General features: G+C 37.8%; 1 protein-coding gene across 13 annotated transcripts in view; it reads left to right on the top strand.

Annotated features, from left to right (window-relative positions):
- LOC114261578 (rRNA biogenesis protein RRP5) overlaps nt 1-27,142 on the top strand; it is a 97,461-nt gene that overhangs the window by 13,253 nt on the left and 57,066 nt on the right. For 6 of the 13 annotated variants that reach the window (XM_082898104.1, XM_082898106.1, XM_082898103.1 and 3 more), the window contains 9 exons: nt 14,193-14,311; nt 14,411-14,533; nt 14,649-14,720; nt 16,230-16,322; nt 17,053-17,166; nt 17,268-17,390; nt 19,170-19,355; nt 19,567-19,641; nt 21,668-21,804. In XM_082898104.1, coding sequence (XP_082754230.1) covers nt 14,193-14,311; nt 14,411-14,533; nt 14,649-14,720; nt 16,230-16,322; nt 17,053-17,166; nt 17,268-17,390; nt 19,170-19,355; nt 19,567-19,641; nt 21,668-21,804 — 1,042 coding nt within the window. The remainder of the gene's footprint in view (nt 1-14,192; nt 14,312-14,410; nt 14,534-14,648; nt 14,721-16,229; nt 16,323-17,052; nt 17,167-17,267; nt 17,391-19,169; nt 19,356-19,566; nt 19,642-21,667; nt 21,805-27,142) is intronic. The other 7 variants (XM_082898112.1, XM_082898110.1, XM_082898107.1 and 4 more) reach the window with 3 other exon arrangements.

Genomic DNA, 27,142 nt, shown 5'->3' with positions numbered 1-27,142 from the left:
TTGGGGTGCTCAAAGTAATGTGGTCCTCGACCTACATTTTAGGGTGCAAATAGAAGCTCCCGTAGATATATATTAAAATATAGGGTAAATTACAAATACACCCCTTGAGGTTAATTTAAAATATGAATTCTGAAAATTACATTCCACCTCTTGAAGTTTTTAATTTCATAACAAATAGGCTTTTTTGTTAATAAATCATCAAATGAATTAACAGTTTTTAATGATGTTAGAAATTTATTTCAATTAATAATTCATGTAATTTTATTATTCTATAGAAGAGTAGTCAAAATTTTTATTTTTTTAGTTAATTCTGTTAAATAAAAAATTCTGACAAGAAGGTATTTGTAATTTTTCAAACTACAAGGGATAATCCATATTTTAAGCAAATTTTAAGAGGTGTATTTGTAATTTGCTCTAAAATATAAATATATTTATGAGAATTTATATGCTTGAGTTGAAGTTGCCCTTTTCCCACCCACCCCCTCCTGAACCTAATCAGATTCTACCTACCCATCCCCAAACTCATCCCATTAAGGTTGGGATATTTTACCAAAAAAAGCATGGATGATTGTATCATGTGGTGGTTGTGGAGAGAAAGAGATGGATGCACTTTTGAGGATACAGAGTTGGTGGTTGTAGACGTCCCAGAACGCCCCGGGAGGATGATCCCGATTTGTTCGTTCTGGGGCTTACTACAGTTCGGACTCAAATTGTCACGGTTCTTAATCTGAACCAAAGAGTCCAAATTTGGCAAATCGTTTTGGAAAATAGATTTTTGTAAAGAAGTGCCAAACATGGATTACTTTGCCAGATACAGCGTCGCCATCTAAATATTTTATTTTGGGAGAATTTAGGAAACCCTGACTCGTTTGCCTAAGGCCACGTGTCCGTCATCACCAAAGTTGTTTCGGCTTTGGAACTTAGGTACGATTGGGGAAGGTCAGCTATGAGCACCCCCTCTCGCCCTATCCGAAGATCGGCTTCTACTAACCATAATATCTAGTTTTGAAAACGTTATGTGTTCTTATACCGGTTATTAGCCTAGATTTACTATGGGGGTGTTTGGGAAGAAAAAAATAGCCAAATTTAGGCTAAAAATCACAAAAAGACAAAATAGGCTAAAATAGCTAATAAGACTATCACATCAAACCCATAATCATTTCACTTTTTCTCTCACAAACATCACATCCAACCACAAAAAAATTCAATCATCTTCCCAAACACAAATTTTAGCCTACTTAAAATAGCCAAAAATTAAAATAGCCTACTAAAATAGCCACTTCCCAAACGAGGCCTATGTGATGCGCACAGCATACAAGTGTAGACTAGGTCGCCTGAGTTAGAACAAAGCATTGCATATTCATTTTGAAAAACGGTTTGTTACTTGCAAGTAGGCTAAAATGCGGATTTTTGCCACCCTCAAGTGGGCTTAGAAAAATAAGGTGATTTGCCACTCTCAAGTGGGCTTAAAACTTGTATTCAACGCATTGCTCCAGTTTAGATAACCCAACCTTTACCCACAGGCATTCAGGCAGTTATATTACATAAGCAAATAGTCTCATGGTAAGCATGCTATCATGGCAGTCACTCACACACATGCAAGGATGCTAAAACATAAAAGCTTACCTAGTGCTCTGAGCCAAAACAAAAGCTAGTTAGTAATCAAATGTATGATCCTAGCTCATGTTAAGATGGCTAATGCAACGCATGCAAAATGCTATTAGAAATAAGCTCGGCTATTCTATGATGACATATGAAATGCAACAGATAGCATGTATTCAACTTTGGAATGGAAAATACAATGCAGTTAGTATGATGCGCCGAGCCCAGTGCATGCAATACAGATGAATGATGCAAACATGCGAGCATAACGATGCTAATTGAAATATGCCCTAGTTGGCAGTATTTTTGCTTGCAGTGGAAGTTCTGTTGCACCTCAAAGAAAAGGTTGAAAGGACAAAATTCTGATTAGAGATGAGTGAGAGAGTGAGGTTGAGTGTTTTTGTAGGGGGAGCTTCTGAGCTGCGAATCGAACAGAAGCTTATCACCATTCAGGTGGATTCTGAATCCAGAGGAGGCTTAGTGGAGATCATTGAGAGGAATCGATTTCGAAGTTACAATTTGAAGATAGATCTGGGGGGTGTTTCTTGGGCCATTAAAGCCTTGCGACAGGTATGGAGCCAGCATAATGACCGACCTTTCTTCTCCAAATACACAAGTAGTTCAGCAGTTTTTTGGGTTCAGAAATTTAGTAACAAGGGAGGTATCTTTGTTGAGATGTCAAAATGGGAGGCTGGGGTGAAACGCAACAACATCATCATCCCAGCAGGGGTTGATGGTCAGGGATGGCAGGCAATGGCCAAGATGCTGGAACGAATCATCCATGGAGGTATCAGGGTTTCGGATGTTGAAAGGAATGTAAGGTCTACAGATAAAAGAGGCCATAATATAAATGATCAATTTGTATTCAGAAGCCGTAAGGGAAATTCAGAAGGAAATTGGTTTACTCTCCAAAAAACAGGGGCAAACAGAGTAGCCTCATACGCTGATGTGCTTAAGTCCCGATCAAATGTTTCGGATGGCAATGATTTCTTTTTGGAGATGCGCGAGGTGGTGGTCTGTACCAGAACTGACTTCTTCGATGACTGGGCTCAGATTGAAAAGGAATTAAATCGATTGTTTAAAACCTCAATTGTTTTGAGACCTTTTCAATTAAATAAGGCTTTATTTTTTGCAAAGAGTTTTGAGGAAGCTGATTACTATGGTGAACAAGGAGTGTGCTTTTTTCATAAAAGTATTGCTGTGAGACTGGATAGGTGGTCGGAGGAGGTATTCAGTAAGGATGCTGTCATCGCTTCAAATGGAGGTTGGATATCTGTCTGTGATCTGCCTTTTAATTTCTGGAAGGACTGAGTTTTTGAGTGGATTGGGTCAAAATGTGGTGGGCTGATTGAGGTAGATTGCAGAACCAGGAATTTTGGAAATCTCTTCGAGGCTCGATTGAAGGTTAGAGGGTATGGAAATGGGTAAAACTCCATGTTCAGTTCGATGGGATCTTGGTGGTTGTGCGTTTGAAGGCTCTGTCAAAGCCCGTCGGAAGAATGGAGGTACATCGGCGATGGAGTTTTTCAGGTGAACCCAGAGCCGGAGAAGGGGAAGACGAGGAGCCTCAGGGGACAAGCTCGACACGTGGCACGAAGAAGATGAGAAGGCAGTTGGGTGACACGCTCGAGGAGGGTGAAGATAATGGAGGAATTGCAAAGGTTGATCGGGGAAGTCGACTTGGGAAGAATAATGTGAATGGGCTTGTCTTCAATTTTAATGGGCCTGGTAATGAAGTGGGCTCAACCCACGAAGTGTTAGTATCAGATAATAGCTACGCTGATGGGCCACAGTTTTCAGTTCCATATGCTTGCCATATTCATAAGGAAAAGGGCCCAATTAATTTTGAAATTTCAACATCTGGGCTGCCTCTTGAAAGGGGCCCAAGTGTTTTTAAAGGCCCTAAGGTCTCTTTTGCCAACCCGATTGAGGTTTCGGGGTTGGGTTTCAAGCGGGTTACAGGGTTCGATGAAGAAGAGGGTCTTCGACGTAGCTCTGCGATGAAGGAGGCCAGTAAAGTTACACCATGCGAAGGCTCAGATCAAGTCGATCATGCTATACAAATCTTGTCACCCATTCGCAGAGATATGAGCATAGAGGAGATCCATTTTGGGCTGGCAGATGTTGTCGATAGATCAGTGGGGGATTTACAGGGACTCAATGGGAGGACAGAGACTGGAATTCAGGAATTGATGGAGGTGATAAGGAGCTCGGAAAAGCAGATTAATGAGGTGGATGAGGGTCATTTTGAGATACACGAGGTATTGCAAAATTTGGAGGATTATGGATCATCTGCAAGCTCGGAATCGAAGTCTGAAGGGGAAATTAGTGAGGGTGAGCAAGTAGATAGTGACTGGGATCCCAACCGATTCTTTAATGTTGACTGTACCACTTTGGATGAGGATTTCGGTAAGGTTCCTGAAGCTTTGAATCAGGTCAATTCTTCTGATACCCAAGGTTTACAAGTTTCACCTTTCCAAGAGGGATTACATGCTATTCCAGATTCTTCCTCTTCTGGGGATGGGGTTCGGGATGGGTGGTCTTTGCCTCTTCAGTCCAATTCTTTCTGCCCTGTTCATGATGTTTCTTTAGTTGACACTGTTGTACAAGGGGTTACAATTGATATCCCGAGGGCCACGGTGATGCAATCTACCTTAGTGTCTGAGTCCTTATGTGCAACTATATCTCAAGGTCAGGTGAACGATAATCAGTGTAGGATTTCCAGAAATCATTTTGACAAGGGGGATCAGGGTTTTAGTGGAGAGAAGGATGAAACAGAAAGATGGTTGAACGAGTTGAGCAAGTATGCAACTTGCCCAATTGAGGAGAGTGAGATTCCTCATTTTTTGCAACTATTGCAGGTCATGGGGTTGTCATTAGTTAGAATTAAGGATATGTTTGGGTCGGGTAGGGTGAGTAATAGGCCCACGAGGGGGTCAGCTGTTAGAAAGGAAGGTGATAGTAGTAAAAAGGGGGCTAGGGAATTAAAGAATCTAGCAAGTTCAGTGAATTATGTGAGGAGAAGTGGGGCGGGTAGGGGAGATAAGGTTTCCTTATGAAGATTTTTAGCTGGAATGTTAGGGGTCTGGGCTCTCGGAAAAAGAGGGGTGTTATCAAGGATTTTCTTGGACATCATCAACCGGACATTGTTGTTTTACAGGAAACCAAAGTAGAAGTATGTGAGAGAAGGTTCATGCAAAGCCTTTGGGGGGTTAGACATAGGAGATGGGTGTGTTTGCTTGCAAGTGGTAGATCAGGGGGTGTTTTGATTTTGTGGGATGAGAGAGTTGTTTCTGAGTGTGAAACAATAGTGGGGGAGTTTTCGTTATCAATTAGGTTTAGGAACTTAGATAATTCGGAGTGGTGGTTGACAGGTGTTTATGGCCCTAACAGGCCTTCTAGGAGAAAGGATTTTTGGGAGGAGATAGTTGGATCATTTGGGTTGTGTTCACCAAATTGGTGTGTTGGGGGGGATTTTAATGTGGTTAGAACGGTTTCAGAAAAACTTAATGGGATTAGAACGACTAGGGGGATGAGAAATTTTGACTCGTTCATACGAGAGTGTGAGTTGGTGGATCCTCCTTTGTGTAATACCAGATTTACTTGGTCTAATCTCCAAGAGAATTTGGTGTGCTGTAGACTGGATAGATTTTTATATTCTTTGGGGTGGGATGGGGTTTTTCCCAATTCAAAACAAGAATCGTTGCCTAGAATAGTTTCAGATCATTGTCCTATTGTGCTCGAAAGTTGTCCATTAAAATGGGATCCGACGCCTTTTAGATTTGAGAATATGTGGTTGGAGCATGCATGTTTTAAGCGAAATTTTGAGGAATGGTGGTCCAATGCTAGTTGTCATGGCTGGGAAGGTTTTAAATTTATGAGAAAGTTGAAAATGGTCAAGGAGAAGGTAAAGTGTTGGAATAGGGAGGTGTTTGGGATTTTGGAATCTTCAAAAAAGGAGGTGATGGGTAGAATAGTAGAGTTAAATGATTTGGAGACACGTGGGGTTTTAGTTGAGTCATTGAGAAAGGAAAGATCCGAGTGTAGATTGAAACTGGAGGAGTTGACTTTTAGGGAGCAAATTTATTGGGCTCAAAAAGCAAAAGATCAAATGGTTGAAGGAAAGGCGACGTTAGTTCGAAATTTTTTCACAAGGTTGCAGATAGGAAAAGAAAAAAGAAGTTCATCAAGAGATTAGAATTAAATCCAGGGGTTGTGGAGGACAGGGAGAATCAGATTGTCAGTGGCATTTATGAGTTTTATTCCCAACTTTATTCAAAGGAAGAGATGAGTAGACCGGGGATTGAAGGACTAGAATGGGGAACCATTGATCCAGAAATTGCAATATGGCTTGAAAGGCCTTTTGATGAAACAGAAATTCGAGAGGCGGTTTTTGATTGTGAGAGAGATAAAGCTCCAGGTCCGGATGGTTTTTCTATAGTTGTCTTTCAAGATTGTTGGGAGGTGGTGAAAGGGGATTTGTTGAGAGAGTTTTTGGAATTTTATGAGTCCGGAATTGTTAATTTGAGCTCAAATGCCACATTCATCTGTTTAATTCCTAAGAAAGTCAATGCTGTTAGAATTGGAGATTTTAGGCCTATTAGTTTGGTAACGTCATTGTATAAGATCTTGGGAAAGGTTTTATCAAAAAGACTTAGGATGTCTTTAGGGGATACGGTGTCTAGGGTGCAAGGGGCTTTTGTGAAAGGTAGACAAATTTTAGATGTTGCCTTAGTGGCAAATGAAGTAGTGGAGGAATATAGGAGTTTAGGGAGGGAAGGGCTTATTTTTAAGGTTGATTTTGAGAAGGCATATGACAATGTGGATTGGCAATTTTTAGATTTTGTTATGGATAAGAAAGGATACGGTGGGAGGTGGAGATCTTGGATTAGGGGTTGTTTGTCGACCTGCAATATGTCAGTTATAGTTAATGGGAAACCAGGGGAGTGTTTTAGGGCTTCGAGAGGACTTCGACAAGGGGACCCTCTTTCTCCCTTTTTATTTTGGTGGCGGATATTTTGGATAGGATGGTTGATAGAGCTAAAGAAACAGGTCTTGTAGAGGGGTTGGAGGTGGGGCGGGATAGAGTTAGTGTGACCCATTTACAATATGCGGATGATACTATCTTTTTTTCTACGGGGGATGAAAATCAGATATTCAACTTGTATTCGATCTTGAGAATCTTTGGGCTTATTTCGGGACTCAAGGTTAATTTGGGAAAAAGTAGTGTGGTGGGAATTAATATGTAGCAAGATCAACTTCAAAGTAGGGCATCTTTTTTAGGTTGTGGTATAGAGTCCCTTCCGATTAAGTATTTGGGTCTTCCTTTGGGGGGTAATCCTAGGAGTGAAGCTTTTTGGACTTCAGTGATGGAAAAGATTGGCAAAAGATTGGACGGCTGGAGCAAGGCTTTATTATCTCGAGGGGGAAGGTACACTTTGGTTAAGACTGTTTTGAGCGGAATTCCTATCTATTATTTATCTTTGTTCAAGATTCCGGTTAAGGTGGCAAGGTCAATAGAAAAGTTGATGCAGGATTTTCTTTGGGAAGGTAAGGATGAGGGGAAAAAGGATCATTTGGTGAATTGGGAGGTGGTGTCGCTATCTAAGGAGAAAGGGGGTTTGGCTATCGGTAACATTGTTGCTAGGAACTTGCCCCTTCTTGGCAAGTGGTTATGGAGATTTCCACTGGAGATTGATTCATTATGGCATTTGGTTATTAGAAGCAAATATGGGATTCAGGACAATGGTAGGGATTCACGAGTGGTTTTAAGGGGTAGTTGCCGTGCTCCTTGGAAGTCAATTTCTCTAATTTTCACATGTTGGTCTTGACATCTTTCTGTAAGGGTGGGTAATGGGGAAGTTGTTCGGTTTTGGGAGGATGTTTGGATGGGTCAATCTTCTTTTGCCGCGGATTTTTCGCATCTTTATCAAGTGGCTCGTTCTCATAATTCTTCAATTGCTTCCATGGCTTGCTCTCTCTTAGCTCCAATTGCTTGGAACTTTGATTTTTCTCGAAATCTTAATGATAGGGAGGCTTCACAGTTGGTTTCTTTATTATATAGAGTTGATCACTTTTCTTTATCTCATCTTTTGGAGGATAAGAGGGTTTGGGCACTTCATTCGTCCGGCATATTTTCTTGCAAGTCTTTTTTTGACTACATCATCGATAATCCTCAAATCCCTCAATTCCCTTTTTGTAAAAAAGTTTGGAAGGCTTGTGTTCCCTTAAAGGTAAAGGTGTTCATGTGGGCCTTGATTCATGGGGGAATTTTGACCAATGATACATTGCAGAAAAGGAGACCAAATCGTCTTTTAAATCCTCAGTGGTGTATTCTGTGTTGTAAGAGCGGGGAATTCGTGGATCACTTATTCTTGCATTGTCCAATAGTTTTGAATCTATGGCATAGATTGTTTCGTGTTGGAAACGGTATGTGGATGGCCCCAAAAAGGAGCGTGCATATGCTCGTAATTGATTTTCATACATTTGGAGGATCGAAGAGAGCCAAAATTTTATGGACTTGTGTGGTCTTTGCAACTTTTTGGGCGCTATGGTGGGAGCGTAATCAGAGGTTGTTTGAAGATAAATTTCGGGAGATGGATTGTTTTATGGGATCATGTTTGTCACTTATCTTCTTTTTGGGCGACGGGGAACTCTTTATTTAAAGGAGTTCCACTCTTTTTGTTAGCTAGAGATTGGTTAGCGGTGTGTGCTTTGTAAGCTTTTGATTGTTTTTAGTCGGTTAGGAGCTTTTTCTTGTTGTCTTCTCACTGTTTTGTATTCAGAGGATGCCTCATCCTCTTCTCTCCTTTTTCAGTTTTATTAATAAAGCTTCTGTTGTTGTTGATAAAAAAAAAAAAAAAAAAAAAAAAAACAGGTTAGTAAAAGGGAGAAAGAAGTGGAGGGTGGAAGACACACACACTCACACACACTTATTACACAATTGCCCTCGCTCAGAGGGTCCGAAAGAATAATACAGGCCGAATAACAAATCAACTATCCTAGTCCATTAATTATTACAAACCCTCTAATTAATAAATTATTTACAAAAACAGCCTAAATATGAAACTAAAGAGACTGCCGCAGTTCTGTCTCGGAATGCGTGGATGATGCATGCTCGATTTGCTTTGTTCGGAAACCCGATACCATGCCACTGTTGCCTCTGTTTACATTGCCCTGCTCCTCTAAAAATTATGAAAATCCTGAGGTTGCCTCTGAACTGCTCCTTGAGCATTGTGGAATGCCACCGGCCAAGGAATAAGATAACCGGCCATGGGAATATGCTCATCGGCTAAATATTGGGCCATCGGCTGGACAATGATGGTCAGTCGGCACTACAAATGGCCGGCCGGCTATTTCTTCCTGCAGAATCCTGTAGTTGACAGCAGCAGAGGGCAAGCAGTGTATGGCATGGAATTTTCAAGCAAATGTGAGCATGGCCACACTCCCTATCATGCAATGGACTCAAGGGAGCGTGGCTCTCGACCCTTAGGCCATCAATTATGCATTTTGATGCATGATGGTCTAAGAGGCCAAGTTTGCCATTCAATGTAAATGCATGCACAAAAGAAATGAATGCCTCATGCCCTATCATATTGAGGCCAAGGACATTGGCGACTGAGGAGTGAGACGTGTTTCGTCACTCTAAGTACGAACACCCTCAAGTTTGGTTTGACACCCCAAACCAAACAAGATGCAATGCATGTATGCCATATACAATGCAAAGTGATGCAACTCATGCAAGGCAATATGAGCATGCTAAGCTAATGCAACATGACACTACTTACTCATGCAAGCTAAACTAATGCAATATGAACATGTCAAGCATACAACAAGACTATGTGATGCACTTAGCTAAACAATATGCAAACATGCAAACAAGATATAATGCAAGCATGCAACTAATGTAATGCAACATGCATCATGCTAAGCATGCAACTATATACAAGGGTGGTCTTAAACTGAAATGGGAGGCCTCAGCCATGCCCCAAAACAGTGGCCAAAAGTGGTGGAAATGGTGGACAAATGCTCATGCAAACAAGCATACCAAGGGGCCTAAGACTAAGGCATAAAAAGGAACATTCTACTACAACTATCATGACCACTCATGGCATGGACTAAGCAACCAAAAACAGAGTTTTTATGCATCAAAATATGCCCCAAAACCCACTGATATGGCAGCCCAAAGCCTCAAACACATAGGCATACACCAAGGCCCTAACATGGAGCATAAGATCACATCTCTTCAAGGCATTGAAAGGGTAGCAAATGCAAGCATGTAAGCACAAAACATGGACTGAAATGACCTAATAAGTGATTCCAAATCACTGAAATAGCCAAGATAATGCATGCTAATGACTCGCACACCCGATGCCAACATGCTAGAATGCAAAGAGACTATAGAAAGCATGAAAGGCATGACCAAATCAACACCCAACAGACCTCAAACATGATGAAACATGACCAAAAGCTTCACAAAGCTAGGCAAAAACATGCAAGCATGATGGTCTAATGGCAAGATGCACTTTTAGGCAAAATGGGGGAATACAAGGCAAGTAAGTGTATAATGCATGAAATGGGCCATCAATCTGACCAAAAACAGAGGCATATTATGACCTAACAACATCCAAAAACCTTTGAAATGGAGCCAAAGTCGACTATTCACGCATGTTACCATTATGAGCCAAAAACATGGACAAAAGAGACACAAAGGGAGAAGGGTGTCCCTCCCCTATGCAAGACCTCAAAACCTTTTCTTGACCACTGAAAATCCTCTGGATTTCAGTGGTGAGAAGACCAACACACGAAGGTATTCAAAGCTCAACCAAAGAAGGCACAAAAGGGCCAAACAAGGCCTAAGAGGGGGAGGTCGACCCCCAACACCAAAATGACCTTAATGAAACATCTTAAGCATGCAAATACAAGACTTTTTTCAGTTATACACAAAGTTCAAAACAACATGCAAAGAGGGGTAAAAGCTAATGCAAGATTGGGGAATATAAAGCAATAGTGTTACCCTTGAAGAACACTTCAAGAACAGCAAGTCCAGCCCCCTTCTTCTGATCAAAACTAGGTCAAAACTTCAAGAACAAACCCTCAACACCTCCAAAGTCGAAGTATGGTGTAATGCTATGTGTCTTAGTGCAAAACTAAGAACAAAACACACTTTTTGGCCTTTAAACACACACAAATGAAGAGAGAGAGGGAGATATAGAGAGAGAGTGGAGTATATATCAAATATATATGTATTATCTCTGGTTTTGCTGAACCTCCTCAAAAGAGGAGGGAGGCCTCCTTATATAGACAAGGCAGAAGGCCTAAGCTTCCAAGAGAAGCTATCAAAAGGGGTCAAGGCTTCCTAAAGAAGCTAAGGCAAAGGGGCCAAGGCTTCCTTAGGAAGCTGAGACAGGTGTCCAAGCTTCTTGAGGAAGCTAAGACAAAGGTCCAAGCTTCCCCAAGAAGCTAGACCAAAAGGGTGCAAAGGGTGCAAATTCCTCCATACACGTGTATGGAGGGCATGTCCGTGCACTCCAACTGGCACAGCTGGCATGCATAATGCCTGAAAAAGGCAAAATGGTGGTACCGGCCAGAAAAGGAGACCACCGGCCAAATGCATGGTCGGCCGACCACACAAAATGCCGATACACCTCAGATAAGTGCCGACCGACCAAACATTTGGTCGGTAGGAAAAAGGAAAGGCCGGTGGCTTTATGCCACGGCCGGTGGGTTTCAGGGGTGGCTAACAAGCCTCTTCCCACGCTCAGAAGCACAAAACACAAGTCCCTGGTGTAAAACCAAGCACAGAATAGGCAAGTTAAGAGATTTTGAGGCAAGGTGCGCGGCCGAGGCCTCCGGGAACTCAAAACGAACACGAACATGGATGATCACCGAGCGTTCGAACGGTGATGTCCAAGTCTTGAGGACGGTCAAAAATGGGGTGTCTATAGTGGTGCAAAAATTAAAGATTTGTTTATTTCATAGTTCTCATTTTGGTATGATGGATTTTTTTTTTGTTTTTTTTTTCGAATCCTCTTTTGCTCTAGTTACTTGATAATATAGGAGAGCTCAATTTTTGTGCTGAGCCAATATAATACATTTTGAATTTTTTGAAAATTTTGAACCTCATACCTTATATACAAAGGTCGTTTCTTAGAAAAAAAACAAAAGAAAAAAAGAAAAGAAAAATATTGAGATTGAAAGGTGAATACCTTACTCCGCTCCTAGAACTTTTTTCTTCTTCATGATCAAGCATAAAACTCTGGACCCCTCTTTCTCGTGTTCCTAGTAGTACTTGAACCACATTTCCCATTTGATACTTCGTGGCATGTCTTTAGCTTTTGATATTGTTGTTTCTTAGTTATGGGCAAAGTTTCAAAAAGCGGTGCAATGTAATGGTTGCGGTCTCAGGCGCCACCCGTTATGCCCACTTTTGCGGTGTGACAGAAAATTGCACGTGTAACTGCTGTAACGGTAGAGTAACAGTCTTAATGTCCCATTAAGGTGCAGGTAAGCCTCTAAATAGGCTTGGTTTGGAAAAAAAACAAAGTTTTCAGGGCCCTTCAAACATCCTTGGTTTGGAAAAACAAAGTTTTTAGAGCCCTTCAACCAAAAATTATTGACATACCTCAGAATCCTCAGATGTATTATCTATAGCCTTATTTTTATCTTTGAAAGGTTTGAACAACTTTAGAATCTCGGATCAAGAGAGGGAGAGGGTTCCAAACCTGTAGATGACCTTAGAGGCCCTAGTGGGCTTTGACTTGCATGGTCAGTGGGAGATAGAGTGAGATTGACAAAGCCTGAAAGGAAAGGAGAGAAGACGAGAGACAACAGGATGCCATCGCCATTGATGGGGTCACCTCATCAGGGAGCTTTAGCTTCTAGATATTTCTTTTAACCTTCTCTTTTATTGACTACCTTTTGATATGATCTGGAAGAGTGCTGTCTTTTGATATGCTTTAGAGTGATGTTCTCTAGATAGATGATAGAGATGTTATACACTATCTATAACAGTCATTAATATCTATTGTGTGGGTAATTTTCTGATCACACTGCCTGCCTAGTAATCAGTTGGGAAAGCATTGGCAGAATAGATGGCTCCAGTTAACCTGCAACAGAAAGAAAAGGCTCCGGCGGTGCCTCTTCCACCCGGGGGCACTCCGACGATCAAGTCAGTATATCTCTCAAAGATAATCAAGTGCTAAACTTACTACTCAAAGCATAAACTTGCGTACCTTAGACCCACGGGGGTGTCTCTCTTTTATAGTTACCTTAATCCTAGTCCCACTAGAAGCCTGACTTCTATGAACTCCAACTCAGTACTTACTTTGGACTCCTCAAGAGATAAAGATAAACTCTCTAAGAGATTTATCCTCATCTTGACTAAGTCTTCTCTTCATTTTAGGACTCTGATCCCTTATCCGTTTATCTCGGATTCCGATATCTTCGGAGATAACCTCGGCCTTGCCGAGATCACCTCGGCGTCACGACCAGGACACGTGGCACCTCGGCTGACACGTCGGCGTCACCTTGCCACGTGTTGGTACTCAGAAAATATATCCCCACATCTACAATTCTGTTTCTACTTTTATTTATTATTTACATAAATTGTCATTTATCAGCCAATTTTTTTCCTATACAATTTATTTAATGTGATTACATTAAATATGAAATTATAAATATAAAAACACTGCTAGTATTTTTGTTTATTGTATGATTATGAACATTGCCTTTATTTTTTAATTTTTTTTTTAAATTTTAGATTAGATCGTTGTTTTTATTTATTTAGTGAATTGAGTTTAGTTTATGAACATTAAGTGGGATGTTTGCATAATTTTATGGATGTCTTCAAATCATTCTCTTTTTAATCCAAGATTCAACATATAATTTTGTACACATTTAAATGTGAAATTGATTTTTTTTTTAACCAAATGTAATTTTGTGATATATAAAATCATTGATTATTGAAAAAATGTATTTATAGTAATTGGAAGATATTATTACAATATGGCATATATTGTATAATACTTTAAAAAAAACAAAATTTGTCAAAATCTATTTTAAATCTCAATAAATGTGATTCTGAAATAAAACAAGTGTATTGGTCAATTTTCTTTCAATTGCATGAAGAAAAAAAATAAATTCATGGTTCTAGTTGCTGCAACCATTACACTACGGCCGTAACACTCTGCCACGTCACTGCCATCACAGCCGTTACGGTAGCTGCAACCATTATTTGAAACCTTGGTTTCCATAGATGGGATCATTTGACTCTACAATTCATTGTATATATAAATTTGTTGTGCATCTCTTTTTTTTTTGAATGAGGTCTTCATTTCTTATGAAAAAATATCCCCTGAAATTATTAAGTATAAGCTTCACAATGACGATCAGGCCATTCTTTGTTTCGCAAAAATCAAACACTATTCCCTTTTATTTTTATATTTTCTCTCTCAGAATTCTCTCTTATGTTGCAATCTACTTGTAATATGTTTATGAGGACTCTGTTATGGTTGCATTAGTGGCTTGTGATTTGCAGCTCATCTAGTAACATGTTTTATTTTTTCATTTTATTTACCCTTCTCTGGCAGAAAGCAGGGAAATTAGGGTCAATATTGGACAACTTTTACAAGGGGTTGTCAAAAGCGTCGACAAAACTCGTAAAGTAGTTTATCTGAGTTCTGACCCTGATGTGGTGTCTAAATGTGTGGTATGCCTTGTCATTGATTAGTATTCTTTTATTGTTAATTGTCCTGTTCTCAAGCAATTTATTTTGTTGTTTAACACTTCAATTTGTACTTCTATACAGACCAAGGAGCTTAAAGGCATTTCAATTGATCTTCTCATTCCGGGCATGATGGTTAATGCACGTGTACAATCAACCCTTGAAAACGGAATCATGTTATCATTCCTTACGTACTTTACGGGAACTGTGAGTTTGTAGTGTCTGTCATATTTTTGCAGCAATAAGATCATGATTTAACAGGTTATAAATTTGTTCAATTTAACTGCCTGCCACCGTGATCTTTCATTTCATATCTTTACAGGTTGACATATTTCACTTGCAAAAAGCATTCCCTACTTCAAATTGGAAAGATGATTACAATCAAAATAAGAAGGTTTGGGCACTTTCTCACCCATTTTTTTGGTATCTCTGGTGTAGAAATCTATAATAGGATTCTTTGCCCCCCTTTATCTAAGCCATTTATTGCTGTTGTCATTTGGTGTATCTGAGCTTAAGGCCTAAGGTGTTCATGGGTGTGTACTTTTTGTCATAAGTTTAGGTCTTGAGATTTATTTTGGATTCGAAGTTTCCCCTTTTAGAAGTTTGGGACAAGTTTGCAAAGTGTTCAAGAACAATAATGAGACTTTAGACATCTGGTAAACATTGATATCATCTTTTTGGAGTGACAAGGTCAGCACAAAGACTACTGTAATTCCTAGTACAAGCGGTTGACAACAATTTCTTTTTCCAGTAAAGCATGTTAGGCTGGAATGTAATTATGTTTTGATAGTTTTGTTAATGTGAATTATGTGACATGTCCTTGCAACTCAAAACTTAGGTTAAAATCAATACTTCAATTGCATCATATGAATCTTGAACTTACTGCAATAAAATGTTTTAATTTCATGTGTAGGAAAAGATAAGATTTGTGGACACAGGTGAAATCAGAGAATGCTATAGTGAATGATATAATATGTAGTTTATTTGAAGTGACAGTATTTTGTGCTTTGCACCACATAGATACTTATATTGGAAGGCTTCAAGAGATAATTAATTACACACTTATTGATTGTAAATTATATGATTGTACATCGACAATCCATTTTTTTATGGTGAAGCTAAATGTTCACACATTAAATACAAGAGCCATTGTAAATATTAGAGTCTTAGACTCCAACCTAAGAAGCACAATAACGGACACAAACACTGGCAAGGGATATGGTGATTTAAAAAAAATGAGGACATGGGCATTGCAGGGATATGACAATAAAAACATATTATTTTTTATACATTTTTATTTGCTATGAAGATTAATATTAATCTCCACAAACAATCAAAATTAACAAAAACTAACCGTAATTCAATATATATTATATATAACTAGATTTAAATAATGAATAGATAATCCATAAAAATATCCATCAAAAGCAGTAAAGAAGAGGGGGAAAAAACTACTTGGCATGTCCCCGAAGTGTCCTCAGCCTGGCCTTGAAAAACAAATTAATTAAATAAGGTGACACATCAGCTGGTGTGTCCCGTACGTGTCCACCATGTCCCTGGCGTGTTCGACATTGCTACGGCACTTGTGTTGGAGTGTTTGTGCTTCATATCATAACTGGTGCTTTATAAATATAGAAGTTTCGATGGATCAAAGCATCATAAGAGGGAATTGGCCTTATTGGAGTGATTTGTTCTCTTGCTGATTTACCTTCACTGAGATTTGTTTAAATTGCTCTTTGCAGGGATTCTATAATTTTATTTGCTTTTGTTTCTTGTGCTAGAAATATAAAATTTAATCCATTGATAGTTTTCCAGCCATGGTCTCTAAAGCCATTAATTCTTTCTCAAATTTTGATGAGTCTTCATTTTTGTTTTTTTACTAATATCTTTTACCTGGGATTAGGTCAATGCTCGGATATTATTCATTGATCCCTTCACTAGAGCTGTTGGTTTGACTCTGAATCCTCACCTTGTCCATAACAAGGCTCCACCTTTTGTAAGTTTAGTACTTCTGATAATTCTGAGCTTTCTCCTTGAATATACCAAGTTGCAAGAACATTGATTGCAATCAGAGATCATTTATTTTGTGCTGTTATTTATTAAATGTTGCTTGGAGTGAATGTGATCTAGTACTTCTTAGTTCTTATATGTTCAGATTCTAAATATGATTTGGGTTGTTTCGAATTAACAGTTGAACCCTGTGCATAGGAAAAAGGTACAATTAACATGCGTGAGGCCAAGCTTCAGCTTGTGCATTCTTTTGGGCTCAAGCTTGGTACTTTTGGTTTTGAGACTTGGTTTATTACGCTTTTCCATTGTGCATTAAAAGAATTTTTTTCACTGGACAAGTTGAACAGTTTTATTAAAATCCATTTGTACATGGGGTCACCAGAATGAAGCAAAATAGTAAAAGCGTGCTTTGTACACAAAAGACTTGAAAATCTCTAGGACAGGTTTACGATTGTAGCATGCATATGCTAGTTAACTTACCTAAGCATACTTTAGCTTCGCTTATTGGCTCTTGTGCCTAAAGGGATTTGGTGCTGCTCAGGCTTCACTGACAATTCTCTTTGTTTCTGCCGATATCTTTTGTTTTCCTTCTTCTTTTGCATTCTATCTGATATATATATATATATATTATGTACCAGTTGAATGTGTTTTGGAATAGCAAAATTGATATACAATTTGCTCAGTTATGGAGTTCATTTTTTGGGTCCATTATGCAGCTTGTTAAAACTGGAGATATCTTTGACCATTCAAAAGTAATCAGGGTGGATAGAGGATTCGGTCTTCTACTTGAGGTCCCTACTTCTCCAATCCCAACTCCAGCATATGTCAGTGTAAGTTCATCCTGGCATCTTAAGTTGTAGTGGTGATCTTGATTTTATTCAGCTGGGCTACTGATTTTGTAATGGTAATATTTAATTTATGAGATTCATAGGTATCTGATGTCGCTGACAAGGATGTTAGGAAATTGGAAAAAAACTTCAAGCAAGGGAGCCATGTTCGTGCTCGGATTCTTGGATTTAGGCACTTGGAAGGGCTCGCTATGGGTGTTTTAAAGGTCACTTTTATATCTTCCATTGAATTCTATTTGAGGTTGAATATTCTAGGTTGAACTATATTTTAGTTTAGGTTGTTATTGTGGTGCTTTTGATGGTTGGACTCTTTTGTGTGTGCTTTTGATGGTTGGACTCTTTTGTGTGTGCTTTTGTACTGGTTACATTATATGTACGTACACAAGTAAATTTCCTCCGGGACTTCATTACCATTTATGATGTTTTTATTTGTTTTACAAGAAAAGTTACATTTTTAAGACAAGAAGCTGTAATTTTTGGCCTCAGTTTGATGAACTAATTTTTAAAAGAACTTCAACATATATTTTGTTGTGGCGTTGGTTTGAGTCACGAGAATTAGCCTCTCTGCTAAAAAACCACTATAGAAAAAGAGTGGAGGGATGGCTGCCTGCCTACCTAGTACCTCTCCAAGACTCCGCTGTAATGCACTGGATACAACCTTTGTTTTCAGTTAGCATTGTGCGTTGGGTTCTTATTGGATAGCACGTCCCCATTTCTTCCACATGGTGAAGGAACATTGTTGGGAAAAAAACAGAAGATTTGTAGGTTTTTTTTTTTTTTTTTTTTTAAATTTTTTATTAACATATACCCTCTTTGAAGGTCTTTTGGGCTTTCAAAAATTTCTTGTTAACAGTTTGTTTATTGCCTTTGTTTTAGGTAACCCAGCAAGGCATGTGTACTAATGTTTTGTGTGCATTACATGTGCACCAGGGTCTCTATAAAACTTTATTTGTACTTATAGAAAGATAGTCTACTTAGAAGTAGTGTTACTAGAAAATGCCAACACCTTAGCGACGTTTTGGAATGCACGTTCTGAAACATGGTACACTTTCGTTCCAAAATGGTGAATTTAGTGATCCCATAATTTGTTTCTATGTTTTTTATTAAAAGGTCTACTTAATAGGGAAAACTTAAATATAATGAACTAAAATTGAGATGGAATGGAGTTTTGGATTATGAAAATGTAAAACAATGGGCTTTAATATTCATACAAGTGTGTTGTTGAATCATTAATTTGAAGAAAAATAAACTATAATATATTGGATATTAAATTAAGAAGTCCACCTCTATCGTACCAGATTTTAGAGCATGTGGTGTATTACGTTCCCGTTCCCATTCCTCGTACTAGAATGATCCAGATTCTTGGTAACATAACTTAGAAGGTTAAATTCCATTTCTCTAGTGTTGAATGGATTCATAGGATATTTTGTTTGTATAAAGAGTGCCACTTGATTGGGATCTTGGAAGTATTAATGTATTTTATTTAGTGATTTCATACCCTATCATGATTATATCTCTAAGTACATTTTTCTCATTGATGCTCAATTTTGTATCCACATAAAGCTTTGGTTCATCTGTTGATTTAATCCCATCCCTTTCAATATACACCTTTCTTAGTCCACCAAATCATATTGCACACTGTCTACAGCATCATTCTTTAATATATAGTTTTCCTGTTGATTGGGTGCTGTTATTGATTGATTAGCAAAAATGTTTTAGCAAGATATGTTCTGATTTAAGGCTTTTTGATGTGCTTCTTCTAGTAATGAATTTTCTCTAATGCAAAAGAAATGATTGTTTTGGCTTACAAATTGCCATGTTATTGCTGAAATGTTAATATAAATAGCGGACTGGTTGGAATATATTAAGGGGATTTATATGGTTAAGTGTGAAAAAATGGTGTTTTTGCTTCCTCAATGTTACTAATGAATATGTGGCTTATCTGGTTGCATACATTCTTGTCCTTGCGTTTTTCTTTTAAGCAGAGTAGTGCCTTTGAAGGTTCAGTTTTCACTCACTCCGATGTGAAGCCTGGCATGGTGGTAAGAGCTAAAGTAACTGTTGTGGACAATTTTGGGGCCATTGTTCAATTTCCCAGTGGTGTCAAGGCACTTTGTCCCCTTCGACATATGTCAGAGTTTGAAATAGCAAAGCCTAGAAAAAAGTTTCAGGTTATTTTTAAGCAACATGTCCTCTTAAAGATGCTTTTATTACTGCATTTTTTCTGTGGGTAGTTTGCACCAGTTCATGATGTATATTGAGAGCAGAAATACTTTTTGTTTGTTTGTTTGTTTGTTTGTTTTTTTCCATCCTGTTAAAAGAGATGATTCTTTTTCTTGTCAGTTACTTTGTTTAATGTTATCTTTGGTAATTTCTGTGCAGGTTGGAGCTGAACTACAGTTCCGTGTGCTTGGATGCAAGTCCAAGAGAATCACTGTTACTCACAAGAAAACACTAGTATGCTTTTCCAGACTTACCATGAACAATCTTATAAACTTTAAAGAACTCCTTTAAAACTTAAATTAGATGTTCAAACCCTTTTATTGGATTGGTCCTGTTTTAAAATCTATGAATGGAATGATTGAAATTGATCAAATTTGTAATTCCAAGCTTGCCTTGTTGCACTAGAGAAGTGTCTAGCCGGTAGAAAATAATTCCTCTGCTAAACCCAAATAAGTTGTATGAGGTCTTAATCATTATTGATTTGTGAATGATGCTACTCGTGTTTTTTCTGAGGTAATAAGACATTCACTGTTATTTGGTGTTTAAAATCACATTTTGATGTATCTATGTCCCTATCAATGAACTAGTGCACTGGGATTGTGAAACTTGTTAAAATTATGCTTTTGGTTTACGGAGTTTTTATGAAAGAAACCTTATATGCCTTTGAGGAATAACTCTATTGTTGTAAATTTGACTTGGTTGGTTTGTGTTCCTCTCTGCTGCATCTTAGCAATTCTTTTGTTCTCTTTGTCAACCATTACCAAATGGGTACATACAGGTTCACGTTGTATTAGAGAATGTGTTGAGGGGCCACACATAAGTAACATCCCTTGTATAATCAAATAAAATACAAAGAAAGAAAACAAGAAAAAGTATAGAAAATAGATCTAATACCCCCAACATCTAAAAAAAAAATTCTCTTAGTCCCTGAATTGCCTCAATAACACGCCATTTCCACAAATGGTGTTTTTTTTCTCTTTTGTGATTTCCATCCGGTTTTCGAATAACCCCATAAAATTTAATTTCCAGATATACTTTTTCTTAAATTGTCTCATGAATTCATCCAGGAAAACAGAAAGGCAGTAATATGCTTCTTTGGAAAACCTGTCCTCCAACATGGGACTGCTCGTACCCTTTAGAAGACTTCACCTCTTAGCTGAAATCAACCGGACCCCACCCGAACTTTATTCTTTCCCGTCCCTGTTTATCTCACAAGTCACAGCTTACCAAGTATAAATTTTAGTAGCATCTCATGAGTTGAGGGTGGAAAATTCCTCCGTATTGTAGGTGCTACCGTGCTGGAAGTAGAGTTGATAATGTCATCTTATTCTTGAGCATAGCAAGCTTTCTTTGAGACCTTAGGATTTATTTTTGCAACATTTGTTTTTCATGAGCATGAATTTTGTGAATTTTTCAATTATCATAATTTGGGCTGACTGGATTGCTATGAAGTATATGATGTGTGTAGGAGGGGTCACCTTCTCAATTCACCTGTTAGTTATGCAGACTCATATTACATGCTTGTATATCCCTCTTTATTTTAAAGAGTTGCATTTCATTTCAGTCCTCATTTATAAAAGTGAATATTTCAATTTTGAACTCAATTTTTTATTCTTTTCTATGAGTTGGTTTTTGTTGAGATCCTTTGAGTAACTCAATGAGACTTTCCCAACTACCAAGGATCAGCTCGTTGGATTGTTCTTCTTTACTCAGTGTGGCATCAGTTATGTCATTGATTGTTCATTTTCAATTTTTGTTCTTGTTCCCTCAGCAAAAAAAGAAAAATAAATAATAATCACTTGCTGCTACCTGTGCACCTGTATTGGCAGTATTGCACATGGCAAATCATCTGAGGCTGGATTCTATTATCCTGTTTCAATTGGTGTGGTCTGTAATGTGTCCTAAATATTATCATGTCGTATTTGATCTTGTATTGCTAGTTGCTACTAATTTATCCTTATATTGTTCAACGCCTGAATCTAGTCCCCCCATTTAATGAATCTAAATGAGAGAAATTTTGGTTACAGTGTAAGCTATTATTGTAGGTTGCATATTTCAAGAAACATGCTATCAAAATGTAGGAATAAATCTTAGAGTAACAAATTTTACTCCATTTGATACAAAATGCAAAAAATTTTTTTGGGTGCTAACAACCCTCTTCATTTCTGTTAATTTCTGTTATTCAAAATGAAAAATTAAAATAAAATTGCAATACACTCATGTATGATGTTTTGTACATTTTTTTTCTGTATCTTTTCAGTTGAAATCAAAGCTTGGAATTGTTAGTTCGTATGCTGATGCTACTGAAGGATTAATAACACATGGATGGATAACCAAGATCGAAAACCATGGATGCTTTGTGCGATTTTACAATGGAGTACAGGGATTTGCCTCAAGGTTAGTATCAGCACCTTTAATTTCAGTTCCAATCACTTTCTTTTGCCTTGAGTGTGAATTGTGGTAATAATGTGATTGTAATTTAATGAATATTGTCTTGCTTATCAAGAAAAAAAAGTAGTGTAATTACATAATGATGGTCTTTAGGCCTCTTCTCTTCTTTGAAATTAGCTATGCTAAACAATATAAAATAGCTGGTTTCTTTTGTTTCCTTTGGCTCCCAACTCCAAAGGTTTTTAGCTCTTATGCTTTTGTTTAACATCAATTTTTTTTTGCATGAATATGATTTTAGTAGTTGTCAAATAAAGCTATGGTTTTTGTCTAAGAGATGTGGAATCTAAATAATTAGTGGGTTCTATTTAGACTTTAGTTATGGCATAAGCCCGATTAACTTATTGACTTTGGGGGTTTGGATGATTTGACAACTTCTTGAGTCTCTAAATAGATATGATGTATTTATTTGGACTCTGCATTTTCTTCATTAAAATTCTTCAATTTTTTGAATGAGCAAACTATACCACGCTTGGCAAAAGTTACATTACATATATTTGGAAAACCAGATTGGTTCCATAGCGCAAAACAAAACATGCTATGACTCTTTACTTTTTTATAATCTGTTGCGAATATCCTTGTCCTGTTAGAGGCCATGGAGGGTGATGTGTCAATTTTAATTACTTGCAAGTGTATGGACCGTACAATAGTATAGTTTAATGAATGCGAGGTTGAACCCACAAACACTAATGATTTTTGCAACAACTAATCAATTTCAAATTAAATAGATCCTAATGTAGTGAACAAATTTTGGTGTGATTGAAATTAATTCTAAATATGCAATGAAAAAATAATTAAATAAATATAGAAATAATGGAATTGAAGAATAAATTAATCTGATGAATAGAACTAAGGTTTCAAAATCCACACTCAAGCATGCATAATAATTAATAACATAATCTGAATGGTTTTTTTTTTGTTTTTTTAATTCTCTTCACAATAATATGGAAATCAATCTCAATTTTTATGGAAAATAGGATCGTTAAATTCTTTTGAAAATAATTATCTTATGTACGTTCTTCCTCGCCTAAAAGTTAAAAATCTAATCATCTAATGTATCCGTTTGCACAAATCACAGTAGATATCCAATATACGAATTGAACAAGATAATAATCAAGGCAAACTATTAATCAGTAGATTTCAAATCATGAAAGAAACATGATTAAATTCATGTCCAAAATTTACTGAATTAATTACGAAGAGACAAGAACGATTAATTAATTAAATCACAATTCAAGAAAATACAATTAGGTTAATATTTAATTACTATGAAGCATGTGGTTTCATCTTTAACCTTAATTAATAGTTTAGTTACACATTGTTGAAGAAATAATCAAAGTCATAAAAACCCCAAGGGGTTGGTCCGGTGGCAAGGCTTGGGTCTTGGGGTGTGCTTCTTCGAAGGTTCAGGATCGAAACCACTTAGGTACTAACAATTCCTTGGGGCAATTGGACTAGGGGTTAACCCTTGAATTAACTGTGGTGCACTTATGGGAAACTCCTTGCCAATGGCCTGTGCACTCTTGGGGAGTAGTTGGGTTTTGATCTAGACACCCCAGTGCCAATAAAATATATATATATATATCAAAGTTATAAAACTTACTATTATTGAAGAAGATAATAGCAAAACCCTAGCAATCTTTTTCCTTTTCTCTCTCTCTAAAAAGTCGTCCCCAAATAACAAGGGTTACATGTGTTTACATAAAAGAGAAAACCTAAACCTAATCTAATAATAATAAACTATTATTAAATAAAAATACAATTTGTAATAAAAAAAATTATTCTCCTTGCTGAGGGCCTGGGCACCACTGGGAATTAGTTGGGTTTTGATCCGGACACCCCGGTGCCAATAAAAAAAAATTGTTCTCCTGTGAGTAGTATGGCAAAAGTGGTGCAGTTTGGTTTCTGAAGATATCCACTTGATTCGAGAAATAATTTGGTGCTTTTTGGGTCTTGGTACAATTGGACAATGCCAAATTTGCTAAAAATATAGAATTGGTGTTGCTAGAATGGCTTGAACTAGGAACCTCAAGAATAGAAGCATGAGGGACTTTGACTCTTTAATGAGACTTCAACAAATAGGAGCACGAGGGACTTTGACTCTTTAATAAGAGATTGTGATTTGATTGACCCCTCTTTGTGTAATGCTATATTTACTTGGGTCTAATCTTCAAAAAAATTTGATATGTAGTAGGTTGGATAGGTTCTTAGTTGCTTTGGGATGGGAGGAATTATTTCCTAGTTCAAGGTAGGAGGGTCTTCCAAGAATCGTTTTAGATCATTGTCTGGCGATCATGGAGAGTTGTCCATTAATATGGGGTCCATCACCTTTTAGGTTTGAAAATATGTGCTGGGAACACCATTCTTTTAAGAAAGATTTTGGGGTGTGATGAAATAGTTGTGGATGTCATTCATGGGAGCAAGGTTTGAAAAAGCGGTCGCAACCGTTACGTAACGCCGTTACGTAACAGTTTTGGCGGTTACCGCCACCCGTTATGGCCGCTTTTGCAGTGTGATTGAGATTCACAGGTGTGTCGGCCGTAGCGGTTGCCACGGCGGTCGTAACAGCGCCGTAACAGCCGTAACGGCCTGTTACGCACCGTTATGTAACGGTTCCAAACTGTTTTTTTCAAAAAAACACACAAAAAAAAGCTGAAAATGGGGGAAGAGGGATAGAGAGAAGAGGGAAGATAAAGAGAGAATGGAAGAGCAAGAGATAGAGAGAGAGAAGAGGGAAGATGAAGAATATGTTATTGATTTGTTGAAGCTGTAAGACCTATGCTAGTCTATTCAGCTGCTATCACTCAACCATTTTGTTTGTATGTGTCTATCTATATATTATTTGAAAATAATAATAATAATAATAATTGTCGTCATTATTTATTTGGCTTGGTGAAAATATGTATATTTATATATATATATATATATATTTAGGCATTTATTTATTCCCTTACTTTTGTCATTGTTTATCTTATATATAATAGTTAGTGATTGATTTTTTGTATAATATAAAGTCATTAATTATTAAAATAAAATGTAAAAAACTCAGTTTATAGTGATTTAAAAATATCAAATATATTGGATCATACATAAAAATTTACAAAAATTGATCAATATTTATTTTTAACGCAATAAATATGATCATGGAAAAAAATATGCGTATCGATAAGTTTTTTTCAAATTGTGCGAAAAATAAAAAAATTCACGGTTCCGATTACCGCAACTGTTACACTACGGCCTTTACACCCCGCAACAGCAACCGCGCTACCGCCACTGTTACGGCGACCGTAACCGCTTTTTAGAACCTTGCATGGGAGGGTTTTAGGTTTGTGAAAAAACTAATGAAGATCAAGGAAAACTTGAAGATATGGAATAGAGGCTTTTGGAGATTTGAAAGGAACAAAGAATTAGATTATTAGGAATATTGAGGAGTTGGATACCCATTGAGGCTAGGGAGGATTTGGTGGGGAATTTGAGATCCAAATGGGCTGATTTAAAAGTGAATTTGGAAGATTTAATTTTATGGAGCATATTTTTTTGGCCCCAAAAGGCAAAATTAAAATGGGTTAGGGAGGGTGATGTTAACTCAAGGCTCTTCCATAGAATGGCTAATGGAAAGATGAAAAAGACATTCATCAAAATATTGGAGGCTGATCAAGGAGTGTATGTGGATAGGGAGGATCGACTTGTTAGTGAGATTTTAAATTTTTACTGAAGGTTTTACCCTGATGGGGGAGTCGAGAAGCTAGGAATTGATGGAATTGATTGGATGTCGATCGATGAATATAGAGCAAGTTGGTTGCCGAGACCATTTGGTGAAATTGAGATTAGAGAGGTAGTCTTTGATTGTGATATAGCTCCATGCCCAGATGGGTTCTCTATGGCGATCTTCCTAGATTGTTGGGCGATAGTGAAAAAGGATCTAGTGAGTGATTTTGATGAATTCTATGAGAAGGGAATAGTTAACTTGCGCACAAATGCTTCTTTTATCTGTCTGATCCTAAAAAAGGAAAACCCAGCGAAGGTAATTCTAGACCCATCAATTTGGTTACACCCCTTTATAATTTTGGGGAAATTTCTATCAAAAAGATTGGGAACCATTTTGGGGAGACTGTATCTCTAGTGTAGGGTGTTTTTGTTAAGGGCCGACATATTTTGGATATTGTTTTGGTGTCAAATGAAGCGTGGAAGAATATAGAGCTTTGAAAAAGGAGGCCCTTATTTTTGAAAAAGCATATATGGTTGGTCATATTGCTTGGAGGTTTTTGGATTTTGTGATGCAAATAAAGGGTTTGGGGGTAAGATGGAGGAAATGGATTATGGGTTGCTTGTCGGTCATTGTTAATCGAGAAGCAGGGAACACTTTTAAGGCATCTAGAGGATTAAGGTAGGGAGACCCACTTTCTCCTTTCCTTTTTATTTTGGTGGCGGTTGTGTTGGAGAGGATAGTAGATAGAGCTAGGGGCTTTGTTTAGTTGATGGTTTTGTTATTGGGAGGATGAAATTTGTGTCTCACCTTACATTATGTGGATGACATTTTTTTTTTTTTTTTCAAGGGAGGAAAGTATGGTAGCTAATTTTTTAGGGATTGTGAGAAGTTTTGAAATTATGCTCGGTCGTAGGTTAATGTAAAATAAATTGATGTATATTATTGATTGATGTTTTACAAGATTGTTGTGTATATATTTTGTACAAGAATTCCTATTATATAGGAGATGATTCTGGAGTAGGTGAGGAGTGAGTGGTGGAGGTAGGTTTGGTGGAGTGTAGTAGGTGATAGGAGTAGTAGGTGGAGGTAGGTTTGGTGGTAGGTGTAGTAGTAATTTACATTTACATTAACAGCCCCCCTCAAACTCAAGGAGGATAGGTACTAGCCAACTTGAGTTTGGAGAGAGTACCAAAATAGAAAAATAGGCTGACAATTAAAAATGGGATAGGAGACACTGTATGGTCGTGTCGGACCGTTGTAGCAGACAGTTTACGGGGTCATGTCGGACCGTTGTAGCAGACACTGTGTGGTCGTGTCAGACCGATGTAGAAGACAGTTTATGGGGTCATGTCGGACCGTTGTAGCAGGACAGTTTACGGGGTCATGTCGGACCGTTGGAGAAGACAGTTTATGGGGTCATGTCGGACCGATGTAGAAGCTGACCGGAATCAATGTCGGGACAGTTTATGGGGTCATGTCGGACCGTTGTAGCAGACACTGTGTGGTCGTGTCAGACCGATGTAGCAGGACAGTTTACGGGGTCATGTCGGACCGTTGTAGCAGACAGTTTACGGGGTC

Source organism: Camellia sinensis, chromosome 12, assembly GCF_055761805.1.
Source record: "Camellia sinensis isolate YWXY chromosome 12, ASM5576180v1, whole genome shotgun sequence".
Classification (NCBI taxonomy): domain Eukaryota; kingdom Viridiplantae; phylum Streptophyta; class Magnoliopsida; order Ericales; family Theaceae; genus Camellia; species Camellia sinensis.
Note: the sequence above shows the minus strand (reverse complement) of the source record. Positions and strands in the feature narration are given on the sequence as shown.